Source organism: Bos mutus, chromosome 3 (assembly GCF_027580195.1).
Source record: "Bos mutus isolate GX-2022 chromosome 3, NWIPB_WYAK_1.1, whole genome shotgun sequence".
In the NCBI taxonomy this organism is placed as follows: Eukaryota; Metazoa; Chordata; class Mammalia; order Artiodactyla; family Bovidae; genus Bos; species Bos mutus.
In genome coordinates, this window is record NC_091619.1 from 112,362,684 (window position 1) to 112,386,462 (window position 23,779).

General features: G+C 52.3%; 1 protein-coding gene across 7 annotated transcripts in view; it reads left to right on the plus strand.

Annotated features, from left to right (window-relative positions):
• SH3BP4 (SH3 domain binding protein 4) overlaps positions 1 to 23,779 on the plus strand; it is a 98,600-nt gene that overhangs the window by 57,612 nt on the left and 17,209 nt on the right. For 2 of the 7 annotated variants that reach the window (XM_070368533.1, XM_070368530.1), the window contains 2 exons: positions 16,248 to 16,290; positions 19,141 to 19,391. In XM_070368533.1, the coding sequence (XP_070224634.1) occupies positions 19,274 to 19,391 (118 nt within the window). In that variant the 5' untranslated portion in view covers positions 16,248 to 16,290; positions 19,141 to 19,273. Of the gene's footprint in view, positions 1 to 11,349; positions 11,436 to 14,370; positions 14,479 to 16,247; positions 16,291 to 19,140; positions 19,392 to 23,779 lie in introns of those variants that run through there. The other 5 variants (XM_070368532.1, XM_070368531.1, XM_070368534.1 and 2 more) reach the window with 5 other exon arrangements.

A 23,779-nucleotide genomic window follows, 5' to 3' on the forward strand; every position in this document is an offset into this window, starting at 1 on the left:
CTTGGCCTTGTGTTTCTGTGATCCGCTTCACTTCAGACTCAGGCCCAGAGACATTTGGTTGCATCTGTTCTGCAGGCAGCAATAGCCACACCGGGAGTCGGGGTTGAAGGCTACGCGAAGGTGCTGGAATTCCTGGGGCCGCTTCAGTCTGCTCCTTAATGGGCCGTCTCTCTGGCCTTTGTTACTTACCTGTTAAAATGCACCTTGATCCTTTCAAGGTCAAAATGCTCTTTTGGGCACAGTGGCCGGTGGATTCGCAGACCTGCTATCACCTGCCCTGCGGGCTTGTGCCTCGCGTGGAAGGAGTCACTTGAGGGTCCTGTGTGCAGCTTGTGTGCACCTGCAGAACTCGCCTCCAGGACTTAGTGCCGTGAGTGTGTACACTCAGGACCTTGTGAGTAACACCCAGAAACTGCCGCTGCCCCTGGGTGCTTTTATGATGGAGTTGGGGTTAGGGTCAGTGACAGCAGAGGTCCAGGGAGGATTTGTTAAAGGGTAGGTGGGTTTGGTCAGGCTTAAAAGAGTCAGAGAGCATCTTCCAGGTAAGGTGAGCGGCGCGCCTGGCTGAGCGTGCAGAGTTTGGGGAGGGGGCCTGTTAGCTGGTCGTTAGGACCTGCAGCTCGGGGTTTGGGGTTGAGGGGCATGAAGCCAGTGGTATCTCGGGGATTGAGCAAGTGGGCTTTCTTCTGAGTAGTAAGGCCGTACAGATATTGAGGGATCTGGAGGACCTTGGAGAAGGCTAGGTCCTGAATAGGGAGAGAGAGCTTGGTTGGGGCTTGAGGAGGCCAGGATGTGGGGTTGGTGGGGGTGACCTTGGACTGCCATTCACAGCGAAGGCTGAGCGATCGGGGTCTGGGTTCTAAAGGAAGGACTGTTGTAGACTCTTTGACTGAGAGGTGAGTCTGGGCTGCACAGAGACCCTCTGCCCTGCGTGTGCGTTGGGAGTGCGTGAGCTTTGAAAATGTGCTGCTGAATCTCCGGGTGGGACCGTGTTAGTCCAGCGCCTCCCCAGGTGGTTGTCATTGACATCCAGGGTGGGAAAACTGTCAGGGGGAGCTCCTTGGGGCCCAGGGGTGCCAGGCGTGGCCATGGGGTGGAGGTTGAGACTGAAATGCAAGGGCAGGAGCCAGAGAGGAGAGGCGGAAACACACGACCCGGCAGCTCGGTTTTAAAGGTAAAGGAAGAGGATAAATAACGTTAATAACAGTAGCCCTCAGCAGGGACGGTGGTTCTCAGAGGGGTGATATCGGGGGACACGTGGTGGTGCCTGGAGTTGGGTTGTCTAGGGGAGATGCTCCCGGCTTCTGGGGGTGGGGGCCCAAGGATGCTGCCAGAAGTCCCGCAGGGCACCCCACCCCCGCCAGGCCCCACCCAACCACACACACACAGAGTGGTCCCATCCAAAGTGTTTCTAGCATCAAGAGCAGGAAGCCCTGACTTGGGGACAGAGCGCCTGCTGGGTCTTACTAAGCGCTCAGCATGAACCAGCCGACTTTATCCACACACTTGGAAGAGGCAGAGAGCGCGTCACCCCATATTATAGATGGAGAGGGGGAGGCGCCAAGCAGTTGAATTCTGCTCGCCAGAGGGCTTCCCTGCCCGGAGCCAGGTGACACAGCGGAGTAAAGAGAGCTCATCAAGGTGAGAATGTAGTGGCTTTGGTTTCGAGTACATGCCAGTGCCTCTGAGTGCAAACGCAGAGAATTCCTGAGCGGGTTTGAGCCCCTGGCACGTCGCTGTCTGGGGACATCCATGCTGGGCCAGCTGGCCTTCATCTCCAGGCACGGTGATGACTAGGAATGGCCCTCATTGAGCATCTACTATGTGCTCACATGTCAAGCCAGATTTTACTATCTTTCTGCTGAAGGTGATACAAATAGAGGCTCAGAGAGCTTAAGCAACGTATCCAAGAGCACACAGCTAGAGCTGCTGGTCACATTCCAGCCTGACTCCAAAGCCTCGTGTTCCCTTCTTTGTATGGTGGCATCACCTTAGTTTAGTCCCGGCTGCAGGCCAGGAGGAGGAGGAAGATGGTGATAAAAGGATCAGGTGAGGAAACCACATGCTAAACGAGCGAGCAGAGCCTCGGAACAGAGCTGGGCTGGAGGCAGGGTGCTGAGCGTGCAGACTGCAGTGTCTTTACCTTTGTGAGGCCGCCGGAAACGACCTCCTTATCTCCCAGGCTACAGAGAGGGTTGGCCCGCGGGAGAAAATGAGCTTTTGTCTGGAAACAGATGTTTCCAGAACAGCTTTTTCCCTGCCCTGGTCTTTTCCAGAATGATTGCATCTTGAGGAATCAGTGAAGCTGTGGTTCGGTTTGTGCCAGGAGACACAAGTATAAGTTCACTGCTCAGTCGTGCCTGACTCTTTGCAACCGCATGGACTGCAGCCCACCAGGCTCCTGTGTCCATGAGATTTTTCAGGCAAGGATACTGGAATGGCTTGCCATTTCCTTCTCTGGGGATCTTCTAAACCCAGATCAAACCCGGGTCTCCTGTGCTGCAGGCAGATTCTTTACCAACTGAGCTACAAGGGGAGCCAGGAGACACAGCACTCCCCTAAATGCTGGTCCTCCGGGCTGTCTGGCCTCCAGACGGCTGCTGTTCCCACGGGCCTGTCATTCTCGCCGGCCTTTCTTCTCGACAGCGGGTCCCTCGCACCTTTGTTGTATTTTGAGCTGTGCCGTCTTGCCCGTTCTGTCTCTGTGTCTCTGGGGGATCCCAGGGCCCCCTGAAGACTAATTGCTTGCCCTCAGCTGCTTTCCCACTCGGCTTCCACCAGCTGCAGGAAATTTCTAGCCAAGGTTTTGCTTCTGTGCTGTGACTACATAAGGTGTCTTTTGTGTTGCTAAGGATTTGCTCATTTTGTGCGTGTCCTGCTGCAGACGGGCTGGACTCCCCCACGGGGAGCCTGACATCATGGAGATGGAGCCCTCTGGCAGGGAGGGTCTCCCCGTAGCTTAGGGGACACCGATCTACTTTGTCCTCCACCCGACCCCTATTTTCTGGTGGTTCCGTTGTGTTCTCAGTGAATGGAAAAGTTCAGAGAGCTCCAGAATCGTGGTGAAACTTGCTTGTTTTCCAACCCCCACGTACTTGGTTGCTGCAAAGAAATGCCTCTGCAGGGCCCATGAGGTGGCAAGGTTTTCTGCAGAAGCACTCTGGGTCCGTGGGTTCCATTCTCTGCCGACGTCCAACTCTGACTTCGGAAATGTGGGTCACCCCACATTCAGCACTTCAGTCGATGGCCTGGGAGTTTGGGATCTTAGGAAAGAACGTTCCAGAAATGTGGAGGTAAGACCACACTTTGCAGAGGCCAGGCGTGTGTTCTGGGACTGGACACTCATTTGCTTCTTGAGTTCCGGTTGTGTCAGCTGGGACAAAGAGGGGGCTGGAAAAGAGGAATTCCTGGGAGGTGGGAGGCCACGCCGGCTGAGGAGCACGAGGGGCTGAGACGGCGGATCTGTGTCCACACCCCCAGGAGGCTGTGTGACCTTCCTGGGGCCCCCAGAGCACACTGCCGAGGACTGGGCTCAGCACAGCAGAGCTTCCATCTCTCGTGGCTCCGGAGGCCTGAGACTCAGGCTGCGGTGGCGGCAGGGCTAGCTCCTTCTGAGGCCCAAGGGAGAAGCATCCTGGGCCCCTCTCCTGGGCTTCTGGATGGCCACCTCCTCCCTGTGTCTCCACGTCACCTTCCCTCTGTGCCCAGCTTCCCCGTTTTGTAAGGATGCTTGTCATATTGCATGGGGGCCCGCCCTCATCGCTTTATCTGAACTTGGTCATCTGCAAAGACCTTGTTTCCAGAAAAGTTTATGTTGGCAGGTAGCGGAGGTTGGGACTTCAGCATCGTCGGCAGGGGACACAGTTCAGTTCATAATATGAGGGTAGGAGAAAGGCGTGAACATGTGTGACTGCTCAGGACTGCTCTTCCCGGCCTGGTGGTTTTTAGGTTTTAGCTAAGAGATGCTTGCTCAAGTGCCTGACCTCAACCCCGTGGCTGGGCCTTAAATAGCTCAAGGTAATGGAAGTAAGGTGCAGTGATATTAAACCCTCACTACACACAACCCACGGTTGTAATAGCAATGGAGGTAGGATTTATGAAGTGATCAGTAATTTATAAAGAAAGTATATGTCCTCATTTAATAAAGCCTCTATAAACCAGTGGAGAAGGCAATGGCACCCCACTCCAGTACTCTTGCCTGGAAAATCCCATGGACGGAGGAGCCTGATAGGCTGCAGTCCATGGGGTCGCTAAGGATGCATTGAAGAAGGAAATGGCAACCCACTCCAGTGTTCTTGCCTGGAGAATCCCAGGGACCGGGGAGCCTGGTGGGCTGCCATCTATGGGGTCGCACAGAGTCCAACACGACTGAAGTGACTTAGCAGTAGCAGCAGCAGCTATAAACCAGCTGGGCTTCCTTGGGCTTCCCTGGTGGCTCAGATGGTAAAAAATCTGCCTGCAGTGCGGGAAACCTGGGTTTGATCCCTGGGTCGGGAAGATCCCCTGTAGAAGAAAATGGCAACCCACTCCAGTGTTCTTACCTGGAGAACCCCATGGATGGAGGAGTCTGGTGGGCTACAGTCCATGGGGTGAGAAACAGCCAGACACGACTGAGCAACTGCACACACACACACACATATACACACTCACACACACACACTGTTCTGGCACTCGTTTTTAAATAAACAGACCCACCATATTTCTGGAGGAAAAGATAAAATAGTAAAAAGGTGTCAGTTCTCACCAGTGCCATGCCAGCAAAAACCAAAACCCAGTGGGGTTAATTTTTTTGAAGGAATGAAAAGGTGGGAAAGACATATTACTAAATTATTCTGCAGTTCATTTGGAAGAAAACAAAAATAGGTAAAAATAACTGATAGGAGGCTTTGAAATAGAACGAGTCGTGGAGGCTAGTCCTCCCAGATGGCCAACTGTGGTAGAACTCCCGGAGTTACATAAGGACTGGTGTTGTGATAAAAATAGGCAGACTCACGACGCAGAATCAGGCAGATTCAAACCCTGGTATCTATACACACTTAAAAAGCACCAAGTGACATCACGGAGGGGACAGATTGTGCAGGGACTGATGAACGAGTAATTGCCTAGCTGTTTGCTAATTAATTTGGCGAAGTTCTTCTCTGAGCAGCCAAATAAATTCTTTGTACATTAATGTCAGTCCACACGCCATTTTTTTTTTAAATAGGGGAAAATAGATGTGAATGTTTATCAAGTTTTTTAATGGAGGAGGCTTTTCTGTGCTTCAGTGTGAAATCACAAAGGAAAGATTGATGGGGTTAGATAATTGAGACTTCATTCAGCTAGCAAATGGATTCCTGTGTGCGAGCAACAGCAGGGGGGATATTTGTAACTGATAGGACATTTCCTGGAGAAGGAACTGGCGATGCACTCCAGTATTCTTGCCTGGGAAATCCCATGGACAGAGGAGCCTGCAGGGCTACTGTCCCTGGGGTCACAAAGATTCCTATGCAACTGGGCGACAACAAATGAAATTTTACAGTCTAATCAAGCAAAGGATGCATAATGATAGTCGTGAAGCAGCAAACAAGATGTAATGAACTTGAAAATTTTCTGACTGATGGTTTCGAAGGAATGTGGAGTTAAACTTGGTATTTCATTGCCCAGTTGTCAGATAAGCGAAGCTTTTCTTGAACTTCCGTCACAAGGGAGGGAAGGAATGTCTGCTGCTGTTGGGAGGGTGACTACAGCTTTCCAGGAAAAGCGTTTGGCAACGCTTCGTACTCTACTAGAAATTCATCTTAAGAAAATGATCCAAAGTTTGGAGATTAGGGATAAAGACGGTCACCACCCTGCCATGCATAGCCGCAGAAAGCGGGGAGCCTGCGGGCAACCGCAGGTCAGGGTGTTCCCTGCTCCACAGACCTGGAAACAAGCCTGGCGAGTCCTTTGTGCCCAGGGACACTGTGCAGCCCAAGCTCCTTTGTGCAGTATCTTTGGTGATGACTCTCCGTGGGGAATGAGTGGTTCCAATACCTGTGGGGACTCCACCACCCACCACCAGTCCCCAGACTCGGGCTGGGGGTCCAGTGCAGCTCAACTCTCTGCCTGGAGATGAGCTCAGGTCCCCCACGTAGAGGGCTTGGTCCCACAAGACGGCTGCCACCGCCCCACTGCAGATGCCCATCACAGGTCCAGGTTGTCACGTGTGCTTCTGACCAGCTGGCTGCAGATTTCAGTTTCCCATGATCCCCTCCTTGGGTCTGATTAATTTGCTAGAGAGGCTCAGGGAACTCAAACATTTTACTAACAGGGTAAATAGGATGTAATTCAGGAACATCCAGACAGAAGAGCTGCCTAAAGCAAGGTATGGAAAAGGGGGCAGGGCTTCCACTTCCTCTCCTAGCACCCCCTCTCCTCCCCACATCTCCATGTGGTCACCAGCCCTGAAGCCTCCAGAACTCCAGCCTTGGGTTTTTACAGAGAGCTTATGGAGAAAAGGAAAGTGTTAGTCGCTCAGTCATGTCCGACTCTTTGTGACCCCAGGGACTGTAGCCCACCAGAATCCTCTGTCCATGGGATTCTCCAGGCAAGAATACTAGAGTGGGCTGCCATTCCCCTCTCCAGGGGATCTTCCCGACTCAGGGATCAAACCTGCATCTCCTGCATTGGCAGGCAGATTCCTTCCCACTGAGTCACCAGGGAAGCCCATATGTATATAAAATAAATCACATTATCACAAATCAGATAGCCTGTGTTTCCTAGTTAGTAGAATCATGAGGCCAGAAGGAATAGGAATTCATGGAGCTAGAATTGGGAAGGCTGGCTTTAGATCCACGGGGATTAATGGATGCATCATTCTAGATGCTCAGTCAAGTGTTTGAAAGTGTAATCAGCTTGGCAGATGGCATACTGTTATACATACTTAGAAAACGGTCTTGCAAGGCTGGAAATGACCTGCTGGAATCATGGTGTTTGGGAAGGAGGATGGAAATTTATTTTGTAAAATGTGTGTGTATGTTTTAATTACAAAAAGTAGAAAATTTAGAGAAAAATAAAGAACTAAATGATCCATACGCTTGCCACATGGACATAATCACCGTCGGCGTTCAGTGTGAAATTGACTCTTCTTTTTCTAGCAAATACACATTTCTAAGAACACATTATTGTAATATTTGTGGGTTTCATTTTTCTCAAGAGTTCTGTTGTGTGGATTTTCCATTCTTTTGAGTATTAGAACATTAATTTTAACAGCTGCATAAACCCAGGCTGGAGTTAGAACACCCTCAGGCCACATGTTAAATAATTGTTCCCATACCTGCCAAAGGAGAAGGGGGTGGCAGAGGATGAGATGGTTGGATGGCACCACCGACTCCGGGAGTTGGTGATGGGCAGGAAGGCCTGGCGCGCTGCAGTCCACGGGGTCGCAGGGGCTCGGACACGCTGAGCGAGCGGCTGAACACAGCAGCACTCCTGTCTCACTCAAACAGTGCTGTGTGGAGGTCGCTGGGCCGGCAGCTTTGCTCTCCTCAGGACAGAGAGGCTGAGGGGCAGTGGAACGGGAGCAGGAATAAGAGTCCTGTCCTCTCTCCTTCCCTTAACAAATACTGATGAAGTGTCGAGATTGGTGCTTGGTTTATTGCCCAGGATATCTCAACTAGCCATGGACACGGTAGGTTTTCTGTAAAAAAATTCATTTATTCCTTGAGTTTCATCTGTTGCTTACTATGCCAGATGCTGGGTCTTTGATAAACGGGTGGATGAAACTGACACAGTTCCCTTTGATGCTGGGGAGGGCCTGGCTGAGGGGCGGCAGTAAGTTTCTTGTCCTCAGGAGTCCGTCCTCGAGCAGCGCTGTCTTCCCAGGCTCAGGGGCAGGCTCTCTGGGGTTAATGCCGGCCACACACTGCATTTGCTGGTTGTTTTCAGCGGTGCCTCGTAGTGGGTGTGGCTCTGTTCTCTGCCTGCGCATGACCGTCCTCCCATCCCCATCCCTTTGGTTTCTTCAGTCCTCCCCTGTCTTCACTTGAACTTGAACCTCAGATGTGGCACGTGTCTGTCATTAATGAGAATCATCCATAGATTCAGGAGTAGCATGTAGCCTTAGATGATGCCTTCCCAGGCAAGCAAGCTTGTCTGAATTTGGTATTTTCATGAGTCTCAGAAATGAACCCCAGGGAAAACCTCTTTCAATCAAAACCAAACAAGCCTCAGTTTCCTCATCTGTAAAATGAGTGCCACCAGCTACTCTTGTGTCTCCCAAAGTGGTAGCTAAGATGAACTTTTAAAAAATGTTTTAAGTTAATATATACTAGAAAAGATTTATCAGTCGAAGGAAGAGTTTTTTTGTTTTTTTTTTTTTAAGGAAAAAAAAACTAGAAACTTCCTTTTTAAAGCTATAGAAAGCTGCCTTTAAAATAACTTTTTTGAATGAGCTTACGTTGTTAGAAAGTAGGTTGGTTTAAAGAGAAGTGTTAAATAATTTGATTTTTTTTTTTTAAAGGAAAACAGTAAATCAGAGACTAATGCTTGGAAACCACAAGTCCTCCCAGTGCTGTTGTTTTGCAGTTTGATTGACTGTGTCAGATGAGAGTCAAGAATCTGAGTCTCCCTCCTTCCAGCCCATCAAGTGAATGGGCCTCTCTTCTCATCTCTGTTATAACATCTTCAGAGATAATCATGCCTTTTCTTTCTTGTCACTGGCTGGGGACCAGAGTGGGGAAGTTTTTTTAGTGTGGGCTGATCACAAGATTTTATTTCCCAGCCTGTCTGCCGCAGCTCTTCCCGTGTGACTCAGTGGGGGCAACCCCACCCCACCAGACTGGCTAAACCCCATGCCTGGGGAGCACTCGACATGCACAGGTCGGGCCATCTTTGAACTCCCTGCTGTCATCAGCAGTGGGGTGATGGCGCAGGAGGGCGGGCAGGTAGAGGGTGTCCGTGTGGCACACACAGTGTGCTGGGCAATCCAAGGCATGTAGGCTTCTCGTCCCGTGCAGGCTCAGAAGGCGTGGGGCAGACCTCAGCCCTCCCCTCCCCTCGGTGTCAGTTTCATGCACGTTGTCGCGCCAGCTAAGTGAGGAGCAGTCAAGGGAAGAGACTGCATCTCCATCTGCTTGTGTCTTTGCTGGTCCCCCGATGCACCGTGATGCTGAACGAATGTTTGAATGAAGCATTTGTTTGTTCAGCAGATGGACCAAACCCCAGCTGGGGCCAGGCCCATGTGCTTGGTGCTGGACGATTACAGAGGAGCCAGGTATTCAGTTGGCTTCTGAGGACATGTGGGTAGCTGTCTGGAAACTATGAAATCGTGTGCAGGATTACAGCTCTGATGCCCAGAGTGAAAGCAGTAAGTGCCCAGACAAGATGATGGATAAAGCCCAAGAGCGCTCAGAGAAAAGGTGGAATTCTGTCTTCAAAAGCACCATATGACGAGGGTCCTCTCAGATGGGTAGGTTTTAACAGCAGAAATTGGGAGCCCTCTTGGGTCTTTTAAGTCCATGGGGTGGAAAGAGAGATGGAAGCTTGAGATTTCAAGGTGGTCAAGGGACGTTTAGAGCCAAGTGGGAGAATCGGTCACTGCTTGGTGAGCTCAGGGCAGACAAAGGCAAGTGTGATACGGACATGGAGGGTAGCTTAGTGTATAGAGGGTCTGGAAAGACAAGCCAGGTGTCAATTGTCTTTTACAGACTGTAGGAGCCCCTGAAGGGATTGAGATTGTTGTTTTGACTCAAGGAAATGGTGGGATTGGTCCAGCCCGCCCCAAGGAAAAATTCCACAGCTGGGCATCCTGGAGGCAGGAGGCCACGGAGTGAGAAGCTCAGGCCACACAGAGGCAGTGGAGGGCTCTTGGCCCCACCCTGACCATTGCCCACGACCCCGCAATTCTCCAGACTCAGATTTTATTTTGTCACTGGCCAATGAAAACACTGGGGCTTCCCCCATAGCTCAGTGGTAAAGAATCCGCCTGCCAATGCAGGAGGCACAGGCTTGATCCCTGGGCCAGGAGGATCCCCTGGAGGAGGAAATGGCAACCCACTCCAGTATTCTTGCTTGGAAAATCCCAGGGACGGAGGAGCCTGGTGGGCTACAGTCCCTGGGGTCACAAAGAGTCGGACACGACTGAGCACTAGGTGAAACGCTGGGTCCTTAGGCTGGGTCCTTCCAGCCATCACACTTGGCACCATAAAAGCAGCAGTTGAGAAGTGGTGCCCACAATGGCAGGGTCCCTCCTGTGCACCACGTAGAGACCATGGGGGGTTGAACTTGATCACCAGCTTTGGGTGAACAGAGTTAGGCCTTGAACATGGACACATTGCCAGCCCTGTGTACACAGAGCCTGTTCCAAGAAGCAGGTGCAGCTCTCAGCAGCTGTTCACCCAGGAGATGTGGTCCCCTGCTCAGGAGGTGCCCAGGGGCCAGAACGATGATTCTGCCCACGAACCTCATTACTCCGCACAGAAAGCCGGCTGTGGGGTGCTCTGATACCTCCCAATACTTATCTTCTATGTTAAGGTCCTCGTTGAACCAAAGCAAAATACATCGCAGACAGACACTGGAAAAAGCAGCTGGGTTCCCCATGGTCCCGATTCTCTGATGGGACCATGGGCTTTACCCCGAAAGGAGGCGGCCCTTCTCCAGGCCACACCAGAGGGCAGCATCATGGTCCTTCATCTCTGCTCCAGGTGGACCCAGGACACAGAAAGGTTCTGAAGGTGGCGGGAAGGCTCAGATTTCCCTGTGCAGGACGGAGCTCTCCTAACTGGAGCCCATGCGTTCCCAGCCAAGAGAGCAGAACCTGGAAAGAGGCACGAGTCACGCGCTGCCTTTTCACTTGGGCCAGTTGCCCAGACCGGTCAAGGTCAGGGTCAGGAGGTCAGGAGGCAGAGGAAGATAGGGTGCTGTTTAGGCTGGGGGATGCGTCTCCCTCTCTGGCTGTTGGCGTTGGAGGGAAGAGGGTATTGAGGTTGTTGTAGACGTTTCCAGGCATGCAGACGGGCTCACACTCGCCCGCTGGGTCACTCCCAGCCCGCCTTCCTCAGGGCTCCTCCTCGATCCCGGGGAGGTGTCCGTAAAGCCAGGTTCCTCCCCGCAGCCTTGGCCGGGCATGTGGGCCTCTCTGAGGCAGCGTCGCAGAGGCTCAGGAGCCCCGGGCTTTGGGTTTCTTCTGGCTGCTCGCTGGAAGTGAAGTGGATCTCCTGGGGGAGGGAGGGAGCATAGCTCTGGTTGACTTTAGTCCTCGGGATCATGCTCTTTCTTGGGCAGAGAGTCGGGGGGTGGGGGGGCGGTGGCAGACAGGATGAAGTGTGTGTCCACAGAGCCTGCTGACCGAGGCGCCCCGGAGCCGGTTGAAACTCGTGCTTTCTCTTTCAGCCGGAGGAAATCTGATGAAATCCACATGATACTCCTACTCCAGAAATTAAAATCCAACGTGGAGAGTGAGTCATCTTAAAAACCAGGCACGACCGGAATCCACCCAGGGGAGGCTGAGGGCCGTCTCGGCGCCCGGGGCCTCCCGCAGCAGCGGTCCAGGCCCGGCGCCTGCCTCCTGTGCTATCCTGGGGCGGGTCACCTGGAGGGCCCGGGCTTGGCTGGTGCACACACTGGGGTCCTGGCTGTAGGGTGTCTCCACCCCACAGATGCTTCTGTCCTTTTTCCTGCTTGGTTTTTGTTGCGTTTCTGTATAATTTTATTTTATTGATTTATTTTTTGGCTGTGCTGGGTCTTTGTTGCTGCATGGGCTTTTCTCTGGTTGCAGTGCCCAGATTTCTCACTGTGGCTTTTCTTGTTGCAGAGCACAGGCTCTAGGCCTTGGGGACTTCAGTAGACAAGGCACGTAGGCTCAGCAGTTGCAGTTCCCGGGCTCTAGAGCCCAGGCTCTGTCGTTCTGGGCTTAGTTGCTCCACTGCTTAGGGGATCTTTCTTGATCAGGAATTAAACCTGTGTCTCCTGCATTGGCAGGCGAAGTCTTTACCATGGAGCCACCAGGGAAGCCCAGTTTGTTTTGCTTTTAAATTGTTCATCGGGCAGAATGTTGGCACATAGGCCCCCACAGTAGTATTCTGGGATTCCAGGATCTTGGGAGTGACGAGTCCCCAGGGGTAGCTGAGCAGCTGTGTGTGGGTTCCTGACTGTGCCACCAGCATCTGTAAATAATTGTGTCCTTGTACGAAGGTGTCGGCCATCCAGAGGCCAGCCCCCTAGTTAACCAGGGAGGGAGCTGGCAGCGGGCTCCTTTCTCTCTGAATGAATTGGCCTGTATACTAAAGAAAAGAAAACTTCATTAATTGTGAGTCAGACATTAGTAAATTTTAATGCTCCCTCCTGACTCTGAGACCTGACTTCTGCCATGTGGGGGTGATCCCTGGGTCAGGAAGATCCCATGGAGAAGGGAATGGCAACCCACTCCAGTATTCTTGCCTGGAGAATCCCATGGACAGAGGAGCCTGGTGGGCTACAGTCCCTGGGGTCACAAAGAGTCGGACACAGAGCGACTTTGACTTTGACATACATGCCGGGAGACACGTAACCCTTGTTGGGTTTGGGGCTTTTACAGGGTACTAGCCCAGGTTGTGTGCTTACTTGCTCAGTTCTTTCCGACTCGTTGCGACCCCGTGGATCATAGCCCGAAAGGCTCCTCCGTCCATGGAATCCTCCAGGCAAGAGTACTGGAGTGGGTTGCCATTTCCCCCTCCAGGGGATCTTCACGACCCAGGGATCAAACCTGCTTCTCCTGCATTGGCAGGCAGGTTCTTTACCTGCCAGAGAGCTCCAACGCTGTATTCTTTATTTAAATAGAATTCATTCACCCATTTATATTTGAGAGCTTGCTCTGTACTGGCTTATCACAACCCAAGAGGCCTCAGAGAGCTTACATTCTCTTAGAGAAATCAGGCTGGAAACGGAAGAGCATGGGCTTTATCTGGTGTTGATAAGGAAAGTAGAGTGGGGTGTCGCAGACCCCTGACTGCAGTGAGGGGTCCAGCCTGGCAAATACTTGGCAGGGGCTTCCCAGGATGCGGGAACAGCATGTGCACAGGCCCTGGGGTGGGAGGGAGAGAACAGGAAAAGGACCAGAAAGCCAGCAGGGCCCACGAGGGCATTGCGAGCATGAAGGAAGGCCTGAGAAGCTTTGGAGGGTTTTGAGCAGAGGCCCAACTGACTGTTTTGAAGGAAGTCCTGACTGCTGATGGCGGGGTGGATTACGGGAGGGCAGAGCTGGACGTGTTAGACCTGATGGAAAGGAGCCAACCACTGTATTGAGTTGAAGGGGGATGGTGGCCAGTGGTGCTGAGGGGAGCTCAGCCAGAGCTGCCGGGGGTGGGGTGGGGTGTGGGCACACACGCACACACGCCGTGCACACCCACCATGGAGAGCCAGAGGAGGGACAGGGGGCTTTGGGCCTGGTCGAGTGAGCCCTTCGCCTGTTGACTAAAGGTAGCAACTTTGGGGAGGAGGTTTGGGGCAAACCCGGAGTTGGGTTTGGACCGGGAGGTACAGGATGCCCGCTAGCCCTGAGGGGAGCCCCCGGTGACCACGTCTGGAGTTTTGGTCATTTGTCAACCGAGCGGGAACCCTGCCATGTCCAGCTGTGCTGTGAGACCACCTGGGCATTTGTATTTAGCGCTCCTTAGAGGTTTTCTCTTTCAAAGAGACACATACACACATATATTCATAACTTCATTCCTGACACATCCCTCCTGGAGAGGCGAATGATGGAGGTTTCCTAATTTTATAAAATGTTTCATTTGGGACATTTTCAAACACATGCATAAATAAGATAATAGTAGAAGGAATATATAAGGAAAGTAATAATGATAAAAAATAATAAAATAGAGAAATGGTGAAAAAAAAAAGTAGAGAAAGCATAATGTATAGTAATATATAGTAATAGTATGAAAAGTGAAAATCGCTCAGTCATGTCCAACTCTTTGTGACCCCATGGACTATATAGTCCATGAAATTCTCCAGGCCAGAATATTGAAGTGGGCAGCCATTCCCTTCTCCAGGGGATCTTCCCGACCCAGGGATTAAACCCAGGTCTCCCACATTGCAGGCGGATTCTTTACCAGCTGAGCCACCAGGGATGTCCTAGGAATAGTATAACAGATGGTAAAATACAGTGTTGATGAACCTTGGTGAACTCACTGCCAAGCAGATCAGAGCATCAGGTCATTTACCCCCACATTATTATTATTATTATTTGAATAAAGCAAGGACTAATTCACGGGGCGTGGCTCTTGACCTTGGGCCTCTTGAATCGGAGGCTCCTCCAGGAGAGAGGCGCAGAACTCCTCTGCTGGTTGCAGGGCTGAGGCCAGCCCCTGAGTCATCTGGAGCTCGCAGGGCCGTGGGGAGGAGGGTGGAGCCCTAGGAGGGTGGGGAGAGAGAAGACAGTTTCCCGGAGACACAGGGGAGGGCAGCGAGCGGGCTCCAGGGGCAGAAGGTGCAATGGACATGCAGGGTGGGCGGACGAGTGGTCCCGGTTCACGCGGGGTGGAGGTGAGTCAACCCGGATGCCCAGGTGAGCCCAGGGGAGCTGCACGACGGTGGGGCTCTGAGTACCAGGGCGGGGAGTCCACCTTTGATGGTTTAAAAGCAGCAAACCACACCCAGCGGGGTGCGGGTGGGGCGGTTTGAGCTGGAGGGACCTTTGAGAAAATTAAGGGCATGGGCTTCCCTGGTGGCTCAGAGGGTCAAGAATCCCCTCATAATGCAGGAGAGCTGGGTCCAATTCCTGGATCGGGAAGATCCTCTGGAGAAAGGGCATGGCAACCCACTCCAGTATTCTTGCCTGGAGAATCCCACTGACAGAGGAGCCTGGCAGGCTACAGTCCATGGGGTCGCAAAGAGTGGGACACGACCGAGCTCATTTCCATTTCATTTCATTTTCATGGATTGGACCAGGGCGGGAATCGGGGGTCTGACAGCCAGGAGCAATAAAGTGAGCTCTAGTGTCAGCCAGCCGGGAAGCAGGGAGCGTTTTTGCAGCCGCACCTCCTGGAGCCCTCCCGGCTGGGCGGGGCAGTGGGGTCCCTCCAGGCATCTCTGGAGGAGGAGTTACAGAGCCTCACCGTGAACCCTCACCCTGGCGGTGTCAGGTCGGGAGGTGCCGGAGGAGCACACCCAACAGGCGTGGCCCGGCCTGGCTCTTTCTCTGCTGTGAAGTAACATCCCCGAGGGGAAGGCTAGTGTCTGGGGTGGATGTCAGGCCTGCCCTGAGGAAAGTAGCCGTTCCAGGCTTTCCACGGGGCATTGAGCAGCACGGACCAAAGGGCCCCGGTCCCAGGGAAGGGTGTGAATGACCGCGTTCATGCTCCTGTGAACGAGGCTCCCGGTCGTTGGGGAATCAGACCTCAGTCCTCAGCTCCGGCTGGTAAGTGGCGGCGATGTCAGGACCACAGTTGGTGGCTTCCAGGTTCCTTGCACGGCAGCCTCAGAGAGGGGTGTCTGTGCTTTACAAGGACCACAGATCTCTTACTGTAACTGCCAGCACACTTTCTGCCTGCACTGGCTCAGGGTCATGGTTGTATCTGCCATCGATAACACAACAGAAACGGGAATCAGTCTCCCCAGCTCCCAGCGGTGTTCTGTGGTTTGTTCTCCTGCCCACCCTGAGGCCCTGGTTCCCCATCAACTGCCTTCTTGGCAGCGGCAGGGGCGGCGGGAATCCGATCGCTCTTAAATCTCTGCTTTTCTTGGCTGCTCCCACGAAGCCGTCTGTGTCCTATCTTGGGCCTCAGCTGACTTTTTGGCCACCAGTCTCCCAGCCCTGCGTAAAAGCCCATCCAGACTTCATCCAGCTCCTCTGTCGAGGACATGGGCGTCTGTGCAGAGTTCTGAGTGGGTGGGGCTTGCCTGATATCCCCTCTCCGTTGCCAATTCCACTTGCGTCTGTCCCTGGCTTCTCCTAAACTGTGTCAGTAGTCCTGAAAGACAAAACAGCATTGGTGCTTCCAGCGGTGTCATCAGCAGCCAAAGTCATCTTTCTGAATCAGAAAGCTTCGGTGGCTCTCCCGTGGCGTCCAGGGCCGAGACTGGCCCCTGCCCCGCCTCTCCTGCGGTGCTCAACCACCGTGCCCCCAGACTCACAGGCCCTGCTCTGCCTGGCACTGATTCCTCGCACTTTATAACCCTGGGCCCCTTTCCCTGCTCTGGGCTGCCGGCCCGCCTCTGGGGACCCTCACCGGTCCCGCAGGCCCTGGGGTCCTCGGGGGCAGTAAGGCCTCATGACTGAGCCCATCCTCACTTTTATTTATTCCCTCCGCTAGATGCTTCCCCAGATGTGAGCGGCAGCTCAGTGATACTTCAAAAGTGAGTAAAGGGGAGGCAGGGAGTGGGGGCAGCTCCTCTTGCATCTTGATCTCTCAAAGCTTGGTCAGGGTGAACTGCCCTGGGGAGCCCCAGGGATCCTGTTTCCGTGAGCACACTGCTGCTGGGGTTCCTGAGTCCTGACCGGGAGCCTGTGGGTCAGGGGGCAGTTGGACTGGGGGGTGTGGGGCAGGAAGTGCGTCCGACTATGAGCGTGACTCCGAGCACCGTCCCTGTGCTGGTGAGTCCTGGGAGCAACCTGGCCTGGAGGGGAGGGCTGGCAGGTTCCACAGCTGATGGCATCTCCTGGCTTTAACCAACCCCCACCTCCTTTCCCTGTTGCTGCCTCCCCAAGAGGCCGGGAATCCCAGGTAGAAATTGTCCTTAGTTTGAAAAAAGCCCACCTGTCAAATGCAGGTTATGGGCGCAGAACCATCACAGAGTTCTTCCTGCACCGATCTGCCCGCCCACAAATCCCATTTCATCCTCTGCGTTGATTCCCTCCAGGAAATGAGGCTTCGACTTTTGGATCCAAAATGTTTTCACATCCTCTCTTCTCAGGGCCCTAGGCTGCCTGGTCGGGCCAGAGCCTCTGGCCTGGTCACCAGTCATCTGGTCCGGCTCCGATGGCCTCTGCACAGTCATGTGGCCGCCGTGGCTGATGGGGAAGTGGGGCTGTGTCCCCACCTGGAGGGTGGGCTCTGGGTTGGGGGCAGGGAATCCCGGGACTGGCTTTAGGCCCTCCTGCTTCCAGTCCAGGTCCCTGCCACTGTCCTCTCTCCTGGAGGCCCAGCTCAGTTCTCTGCAGAGAGGAACCCGGGCGTGGGGCAGGGGGGTCTGAGCACCTGGTCAGTCACAACCTCACAGGGAAGGAATGGAAGTCATGTGGGAGCCACTCGATCGGGGAAACCATCCAGGTGCTTCACCCCATCATCCTTCAAATATCTGGCATGCCTGTGAGTGCTTGTGTGTGTGTGTGTGTGTGTGTGTGTGATGGGGCAACTCCAGATGGGCTGCAGGACTCCAGGATGGGAGACGGGTGGGAGGGACCACAGTCTGGGCTCAGGTTGGGCCTGCTTTTAGGGAAAGTGTCCTCCAAGGGAGCCTGCCACTCCTGACCTGCCCCTTGTGCACATGCGTGCCCCACCCCCAGATCTTGGGTTAAGGGCCCCATTCCTGGCTGTCTTCCCACTGTGTCCTCACCTCACCTGGCAAGCAGCAGAGAGAGAGGCAAGCTCTCTGGGGTCTCCTCCTGTAAGGGCACTGATGCCACCCGCTTCATCTAACCTCACCCCACCCCTTCCTCATCTCCAGATATCCCTGCAGGGTGTCAGAGCTCTGCCAAAGGAGATGCATTCGGCCCACAGCCAGCCTTCTCCCCAGGGTGCTCAGGTGCAGGAATGTGGCATCCTTTGAGACAGACGGCCCAAACTCTGCCCTTGAGCCACTGCCCGCGGGTCACTCAGAGCCAGGACTGGGGCTGCTGATGGGGGCTATGGAGGCCGAGGCGGGGGAGGGGGGGGGGGTCCAGGAGTCACGGGGTCCGGCCCCTTGTTCTCAGCACCTTCCCGTTGTTATTATCTCTCTCTCCTTCAGACAAATCAGGATGGTGCTCTCACTGTCCCATGTTACCAACATGAAAGCGAACCTCATGTAAGGTGCTCAATACAGGCTCCTCCCCAGCAGACAGCACGCATGCAATCTGGTCTGCCTGCTGCACACACAGCCTGGGGCGGGCTCCGTCCTGCCCACTCTGCACAGGGCGTCCATCCCTGCACAGGGCGGTGCTGGGGCTCCAGGTCTCGCTCATGAGTAAAGGTGATCCTCCTGCATTAAAACGATGCATCTCCTACTGTCTGTGGATGGAACAATCCAGGAACAGGGGCCCTGCGGCCAGGGTTCATGAACCCGGCTCTACTGGGTGAAATTCGCTTGCCCTCAGTTGCCCGCTGAGCTGAGTGCTGTGGTCACCTGTGGCCAGGTGGAGCAACGTCGGCCCAGGTCTGCTCTGGGAAAGCGTGTGACCTTCCCTGCTCTGAAATTGACTCCTGGATGGTCCTTTTCTGTCCGTTGGCCCTGGTGAGGGGTCTGCTCACAGTCAGTTACCTTGTTCATCTCCAACCACTACCCCCTCCCCTGCCACACACACACACACATACACATACCTGGGTGCCCCTTCCCAGGAAAACCGAGGCTTCAGAAGGGAAGCTGTGTTCTTTCCCACAAAATCTTCCTCTCCCTGTGTGCTATCAGCACGGTGACTCAGTGAATGTACCGAATTCCGTCTGCAGAAGTCACATGAGAACACCTTGCATGCACAGGTGGTCACGTGTGTGTTGTGTTTATTCGGGGGTCCAGGGAGGATCTAGGGGAGTGTGTGGGCAGGGAGCAGGCCCTTCACACCCACTGCAGACATGCAAAGCACGGCCCGCCCCGGGCTGGAGTCAAGGGGACCAGCCACTTTCTGTACACACTGAGCTCTAGTCCCCCTTCTCCGAGCCCTGGAACTAGCAGCGGGACAGATGCTGTTTTGTCCTCCTCTTTGGCTATAATGAATGGGTTGGCCAGGTGCTCGAGCAGATTTCACAAACCTCATTATGACCCCCCAGCAAGAGGGGGTGCACACAGCAGGCCAGGGAACACTGCTGGGACTGTGTGCACCCAGAGACCCATGAGACAGGCATAAGAGGGGCATAGAAGCTGGAGCCTGAGCCCTGCTATGTTCTCTTGGGCCAGGAAAAATGGCACGGGCTCTGGAAGAGCGAGGATTCCCTCTTGCCGTTGATTTTCTCTTTAACCCGTGTCTTTTCACTTGCTCCAAGGAAATTTCTCTTTTTCTTCCACCCCTCACAGGAAGAAGCACATTGCCAAGCTGATGCCGTCGTGCAGCATGGTTGCCTGAGACAGCAGCTTCCGCACTCACTGGAATAACTGGAGGGAGAAATATGAAACCTTAGCCCATCCGCCCGGGGAAAAGCGTTTCAGGATGGCGGCTCAGCGCATCCGGGCTGCCAACTCCAGCGGCCTCCCGCGGTGCAAGTCCGAGGGGACCCTGATTGACCTCAGCGAAGGGTTTTCAGAATCGAGCTTTAATGATGTCAAAGGTGAGCTCCCGGGAACAGCACTGGCTTAGGGAGAAAATGCAGCATGTGAGCACTCAAGACCCAGAGACTCTCCTACTTATAGGCTGCCAGGTTTCACATTCAGATAACTGAATCTGAGCTGCCTAAAGTTCGTCAGGTTATAAATTCAGCCCTGGAACGACAGCCTCGTGTTTGGTTTGGTTTTGATGTGTGGGGAGGTTGTTTTGAATTTTCCCCTTAGTAATGAAACAGCTTCTTAACGAAGAATATTCTTTCTCTTTGTGTGAGTTTTTATGACATTAAGACAAGAGCGTGGTGGAACACAGAACCAAGGGAAGGAGAGTGTGGTGAGCCAATGAGGTCCTGAGAGCCACTGGGGAAGGGAAGGGTGGTCTGGGACAGGGGTCAGCATCCCTTCTCTGCAGGAGGCCACAGGGTAAGTACTCGAATCCTTGCAGGCCACATGGCCTCTGTCACAGCTGTTCGGCTCTGCGATTGGGCCGAGAAAGCAGTCACAGAAGAGAGTAAACAAGTAGGCATAGCTGTGTTCCAACAAAACTTGATGAAAACCACCACCTGGATCACAAAACAGCTGACAAACCCAGGGGCCAGAGTTTGCCCACCCCTGGTTTAGAGGTGGATAGATAGTGATAGTGAAGTCGCTCAGTCGTGTCCAACCCTTTGCGACCCCATGGACAGTAGCCAACCAAGCTCCTCCGTCCATGGGATTTTCCAGGCAAGAATACTGGAGTGGGTTGCCATTTCCTTCTCCAGGGGATATTCCCGACCCAGGGATCGAAACCGGGTCTCCCACATTGTAGGCAGACGATTTACCATCTGAGCCACCAGGGAAGGTTTAGAGGTGGACCCAGGGTTTAATCACTGAGTCCGGGTTTTCCTAACAGCTCCATAAAACTGGGCTGGTGGTGAAGTCTATTCTTAGACACTAAAGAGGATGCTGGTGGGTCATTTTTATCCTAGAGTTCATCCTGCCCTCATTAGCCATCATGGTGTGTCTCCTGTGAGGTTCCTGGCATCTTACATTTCGTCATCATCATCACCACCATCATCAGTCGACTCTGCCGGTGAATTCTGTTGAAATGATCCACTGTGCTGCCTACAGACAGCTCAACAGCAAAAGCTTTCTCTGTACCTTTATATCGTTAGTCCCTGGCACAAAGTCAGTGCTAAATAAATATTTCTTGAGCTAAACTGCTCTCTCCCAGATAAAATCATGACACTTCACCCTGATGTAGTAAACATATGTGCACGTTTCTGCCTTTTCTCTTCCGTTAATCCTCAACTTCTGCCTCTTCCTGTCTGTGCTTTATTCTTGTGGCCCTGAGTATCGCTTTAAATTTTCTTCTAAAGAAAAGACTAGCCAAGGAATCATGCGTGTGTGCTAAGTCGCTTCATTTGTGTCTGACTCTTTGCAACCCTATGGACTGTAGCCTGCCAGGCTCCTCTGTCCATGGGATTCTCCAAGCAAGAATACTGGAGTGGGTTGCCTTGTCCTTCTCCAGGGGATCTTCCTGACCCAAGGACTGAACCCACATCTGTTACATCTCCTGAAGTGAAGCCCCAAGGAATCAGGAAAGTGAAAGAAAGTGAAGTCGCTCAGTCGTGTCCAACTCTTTGCGACCCCATGGACTGTAACCTACCAGGCTCCTCTGTCCATGGGATTTTCCAGGCAATAGTACTGGAGTGGATTGCCATTTCTTTCTCCAGGGGATCTTCCCAACCCAGGGATTGGACCTGGGTCTCCCGCATTGTAGACAGACACTTAACCATCTGAGCCACCAGGGAAGTCAGGAGGCTTTATTAATAAGAGCAGCGGACCTATTGGGTGTTGCTATAAATAATCGAACCATTTATTTTTTGTAGTTAGGTACTGGGCACTGTTTTCCTTATAACCCAGCTACTCACAGTTGAAGCGGGAAACTGGGAACTTAAGTTATGGGGTTTGGGCTAGGGATGTTGAAATGTGGGGCAGAGAGCGGAACGTTGAAAGATGATGACGCTGATCCTAAAAGAATGCTGAAGCTGGGAAGGAAGGCAGGCGAGACAGCCAGGGCTGTGAGGCAGGGCCGGTTAGCTTAGGGCGATGGAGTGGGGAGAGACCCCTGGACCACACTCCGGAGGGGGCGACCTGTGGCCCAGGCAGCATTTCAGCCCAGCAGCTCCCTGCACATCCTGATGATAAAGCCAGCTTCAAGGTGGGGTCTTATTTCAGGCAAAATATCCAGCGCAATGTCTTCCACACCTGATAAATGTTTTTCCTATATAAGAACCAAGGCAGAAGGGTAGGAAATGTATTATTCAGTAAGTTGAACCTCCTGACACCCAGGGATATTTTTTTGTATTAAAAATCAAGGTACCTGTGAATCTGGGCAGCACTCTCCAGAATTCATTAAGATGGAATTCGATAGGGATTTTCCTGCATCGGACTTAATGGAAGTCCCAGCCTCTTGTCCCCAGGTGTCTGTAGCACTCGACTGATAAAGAGGCAGGTCTTAGAAGGGAGCTCACCCCGCGGTCCACCTCCACAGGGTCCCGACTGGAAGGGGTGCGGTCTCCCATCAAATGAGCCTCATCCTTAAGTGAAGTCTTTAGCCACTCCTCTCCTAAGAAGAAAGCTTGGAATATTAAGAAAAACCATTTTATTCTTCATTTGCACTGATACATTTTCTCAGGCTACATCCTGCTTAATAGCTTTGGTTTTTAATTTAAAAAAATATTACTGTAAGGGAATTATTCTGGAGGAATGTAATAGGGATATAACTTTTGAGGAAGTCTAACAAGATTTTAATAGCCGGCCAGCTTTCTTTAATTATCATTTGGTTTTAATTTTTATGTGACACTTTCATGAGACGTGTCAAGGAAACAAAAAATTGTTTGTATTCCTGGAGCCTGTGACTGGAAAAAAAAGTAGGAGGGAAGATCTTATCCTATCCTTGGACCTCAGCTGACCCAGCTCCCTTCTTCACTCCCCACCCCCCCAAAGCTGTTATCTTGGCTTGGCTGTTTTTATTCACTCCCTCCTTTCTGTCTTAAGTGATTTCTCTCCGGTGTGATTTTACAGAAAAAGGGCAAAGCCAGGGGAATACTAACTTTGACTTCGGCCAACACCTTGTTTCAATAACATGGATGTTGCTTCTCTGCTGTAAGCAACTTGCTGTGAGCAAGACGTACCCTAACAGAGCAAACAGCCTAGTGGGGCAGTGGAACCCTCCCCCGCAAAACCAAAATAAATATGTAAGGACATTTTGTATCAGTTAACGATAAATGCTATGGAGAAAAATTAAATTAGGAGGGGGCTCGAGGAGGAGGGGGCTTTATTTATTTTTTAAACTTTTTGTTTTGTATTGGGTATAGCTGATTGACAATGTGATAGTTCCAGGTGAACAGTGAAGGGACTCAGCTAGACACATACGTGCATCCACTCTGCCCTGAACTCCCCTCCTGTCCAGGCTGCCACATAACATGGAGCAGAGTTCTCTGTGCTATACAGTAGGTCCTTGCTGGTTATCCATTTTAAACATAGCAACAGGGACGTGTCCATCCCAAACTCCCTATCCCTTCCCTGCAGTAACCATAAGTTCGTTGGTTTTGTGAGTCCTTTGCTTGGACTAAGTATCATTATATTCATCACTTCATCAGCATCATCTCATTTAATCCCCACCAGAGCCCACTGAGGATAGATGGTTTATCCATCATGAACAATCGCAGACTCCAGAGATCCCACAGCAGCTCAAGTGAAAGAAGTTGCTCAGTCGTAATCCGACTCTTTGTGACCTCCTGGACTACACAGTCGATGGAATTCTCCAGGCCAGAATACTGGAGTGTGTAGCCGTTCCCCTCTCCAGGGGATCTTCCCAACCCAGGGAGCGAACCCAGGTGTCCCTCATTGCAGGTGGATTCTCTTACCAGCTGAGCCACCAGGGAAGCCCTAAGGGTATAGATTAAAAGTCCAGATCTGATGATCCCAGAGCCAGATTTTCTCTGACACCCCAGACTTGGTGGTAGGTGACAGCCTCCCCAAGGCCCAGGTACACACCCTGCCAAGCATATCTCTGTAATTTAGTTAGTGTAAATAAATAGAAACTTCCTACCTTATTTCCTGAGACTTTGCTGTAGAAATACAATATACTTTATTATCATTTCCTTTATACAATTTATTATTATTTCCTTTAGGAAAGGGAAATGGGCAGGTGAGTTTTTTTTGCAGGAGGGCCGATTTGATAGACTAGTTTATCTGTTGACTTAGTCATACATTAGACAAGATGAAAGTGTAATTCCACTAAAAATGTCCTTTCTTTGCTTGTTCATTTAAGACAACTAAGAACATTTGCTTTCATTTTTCCGTAACAGGAAGGCAGCAAACTCTGTAAAACAAGGCACAGCTGGGC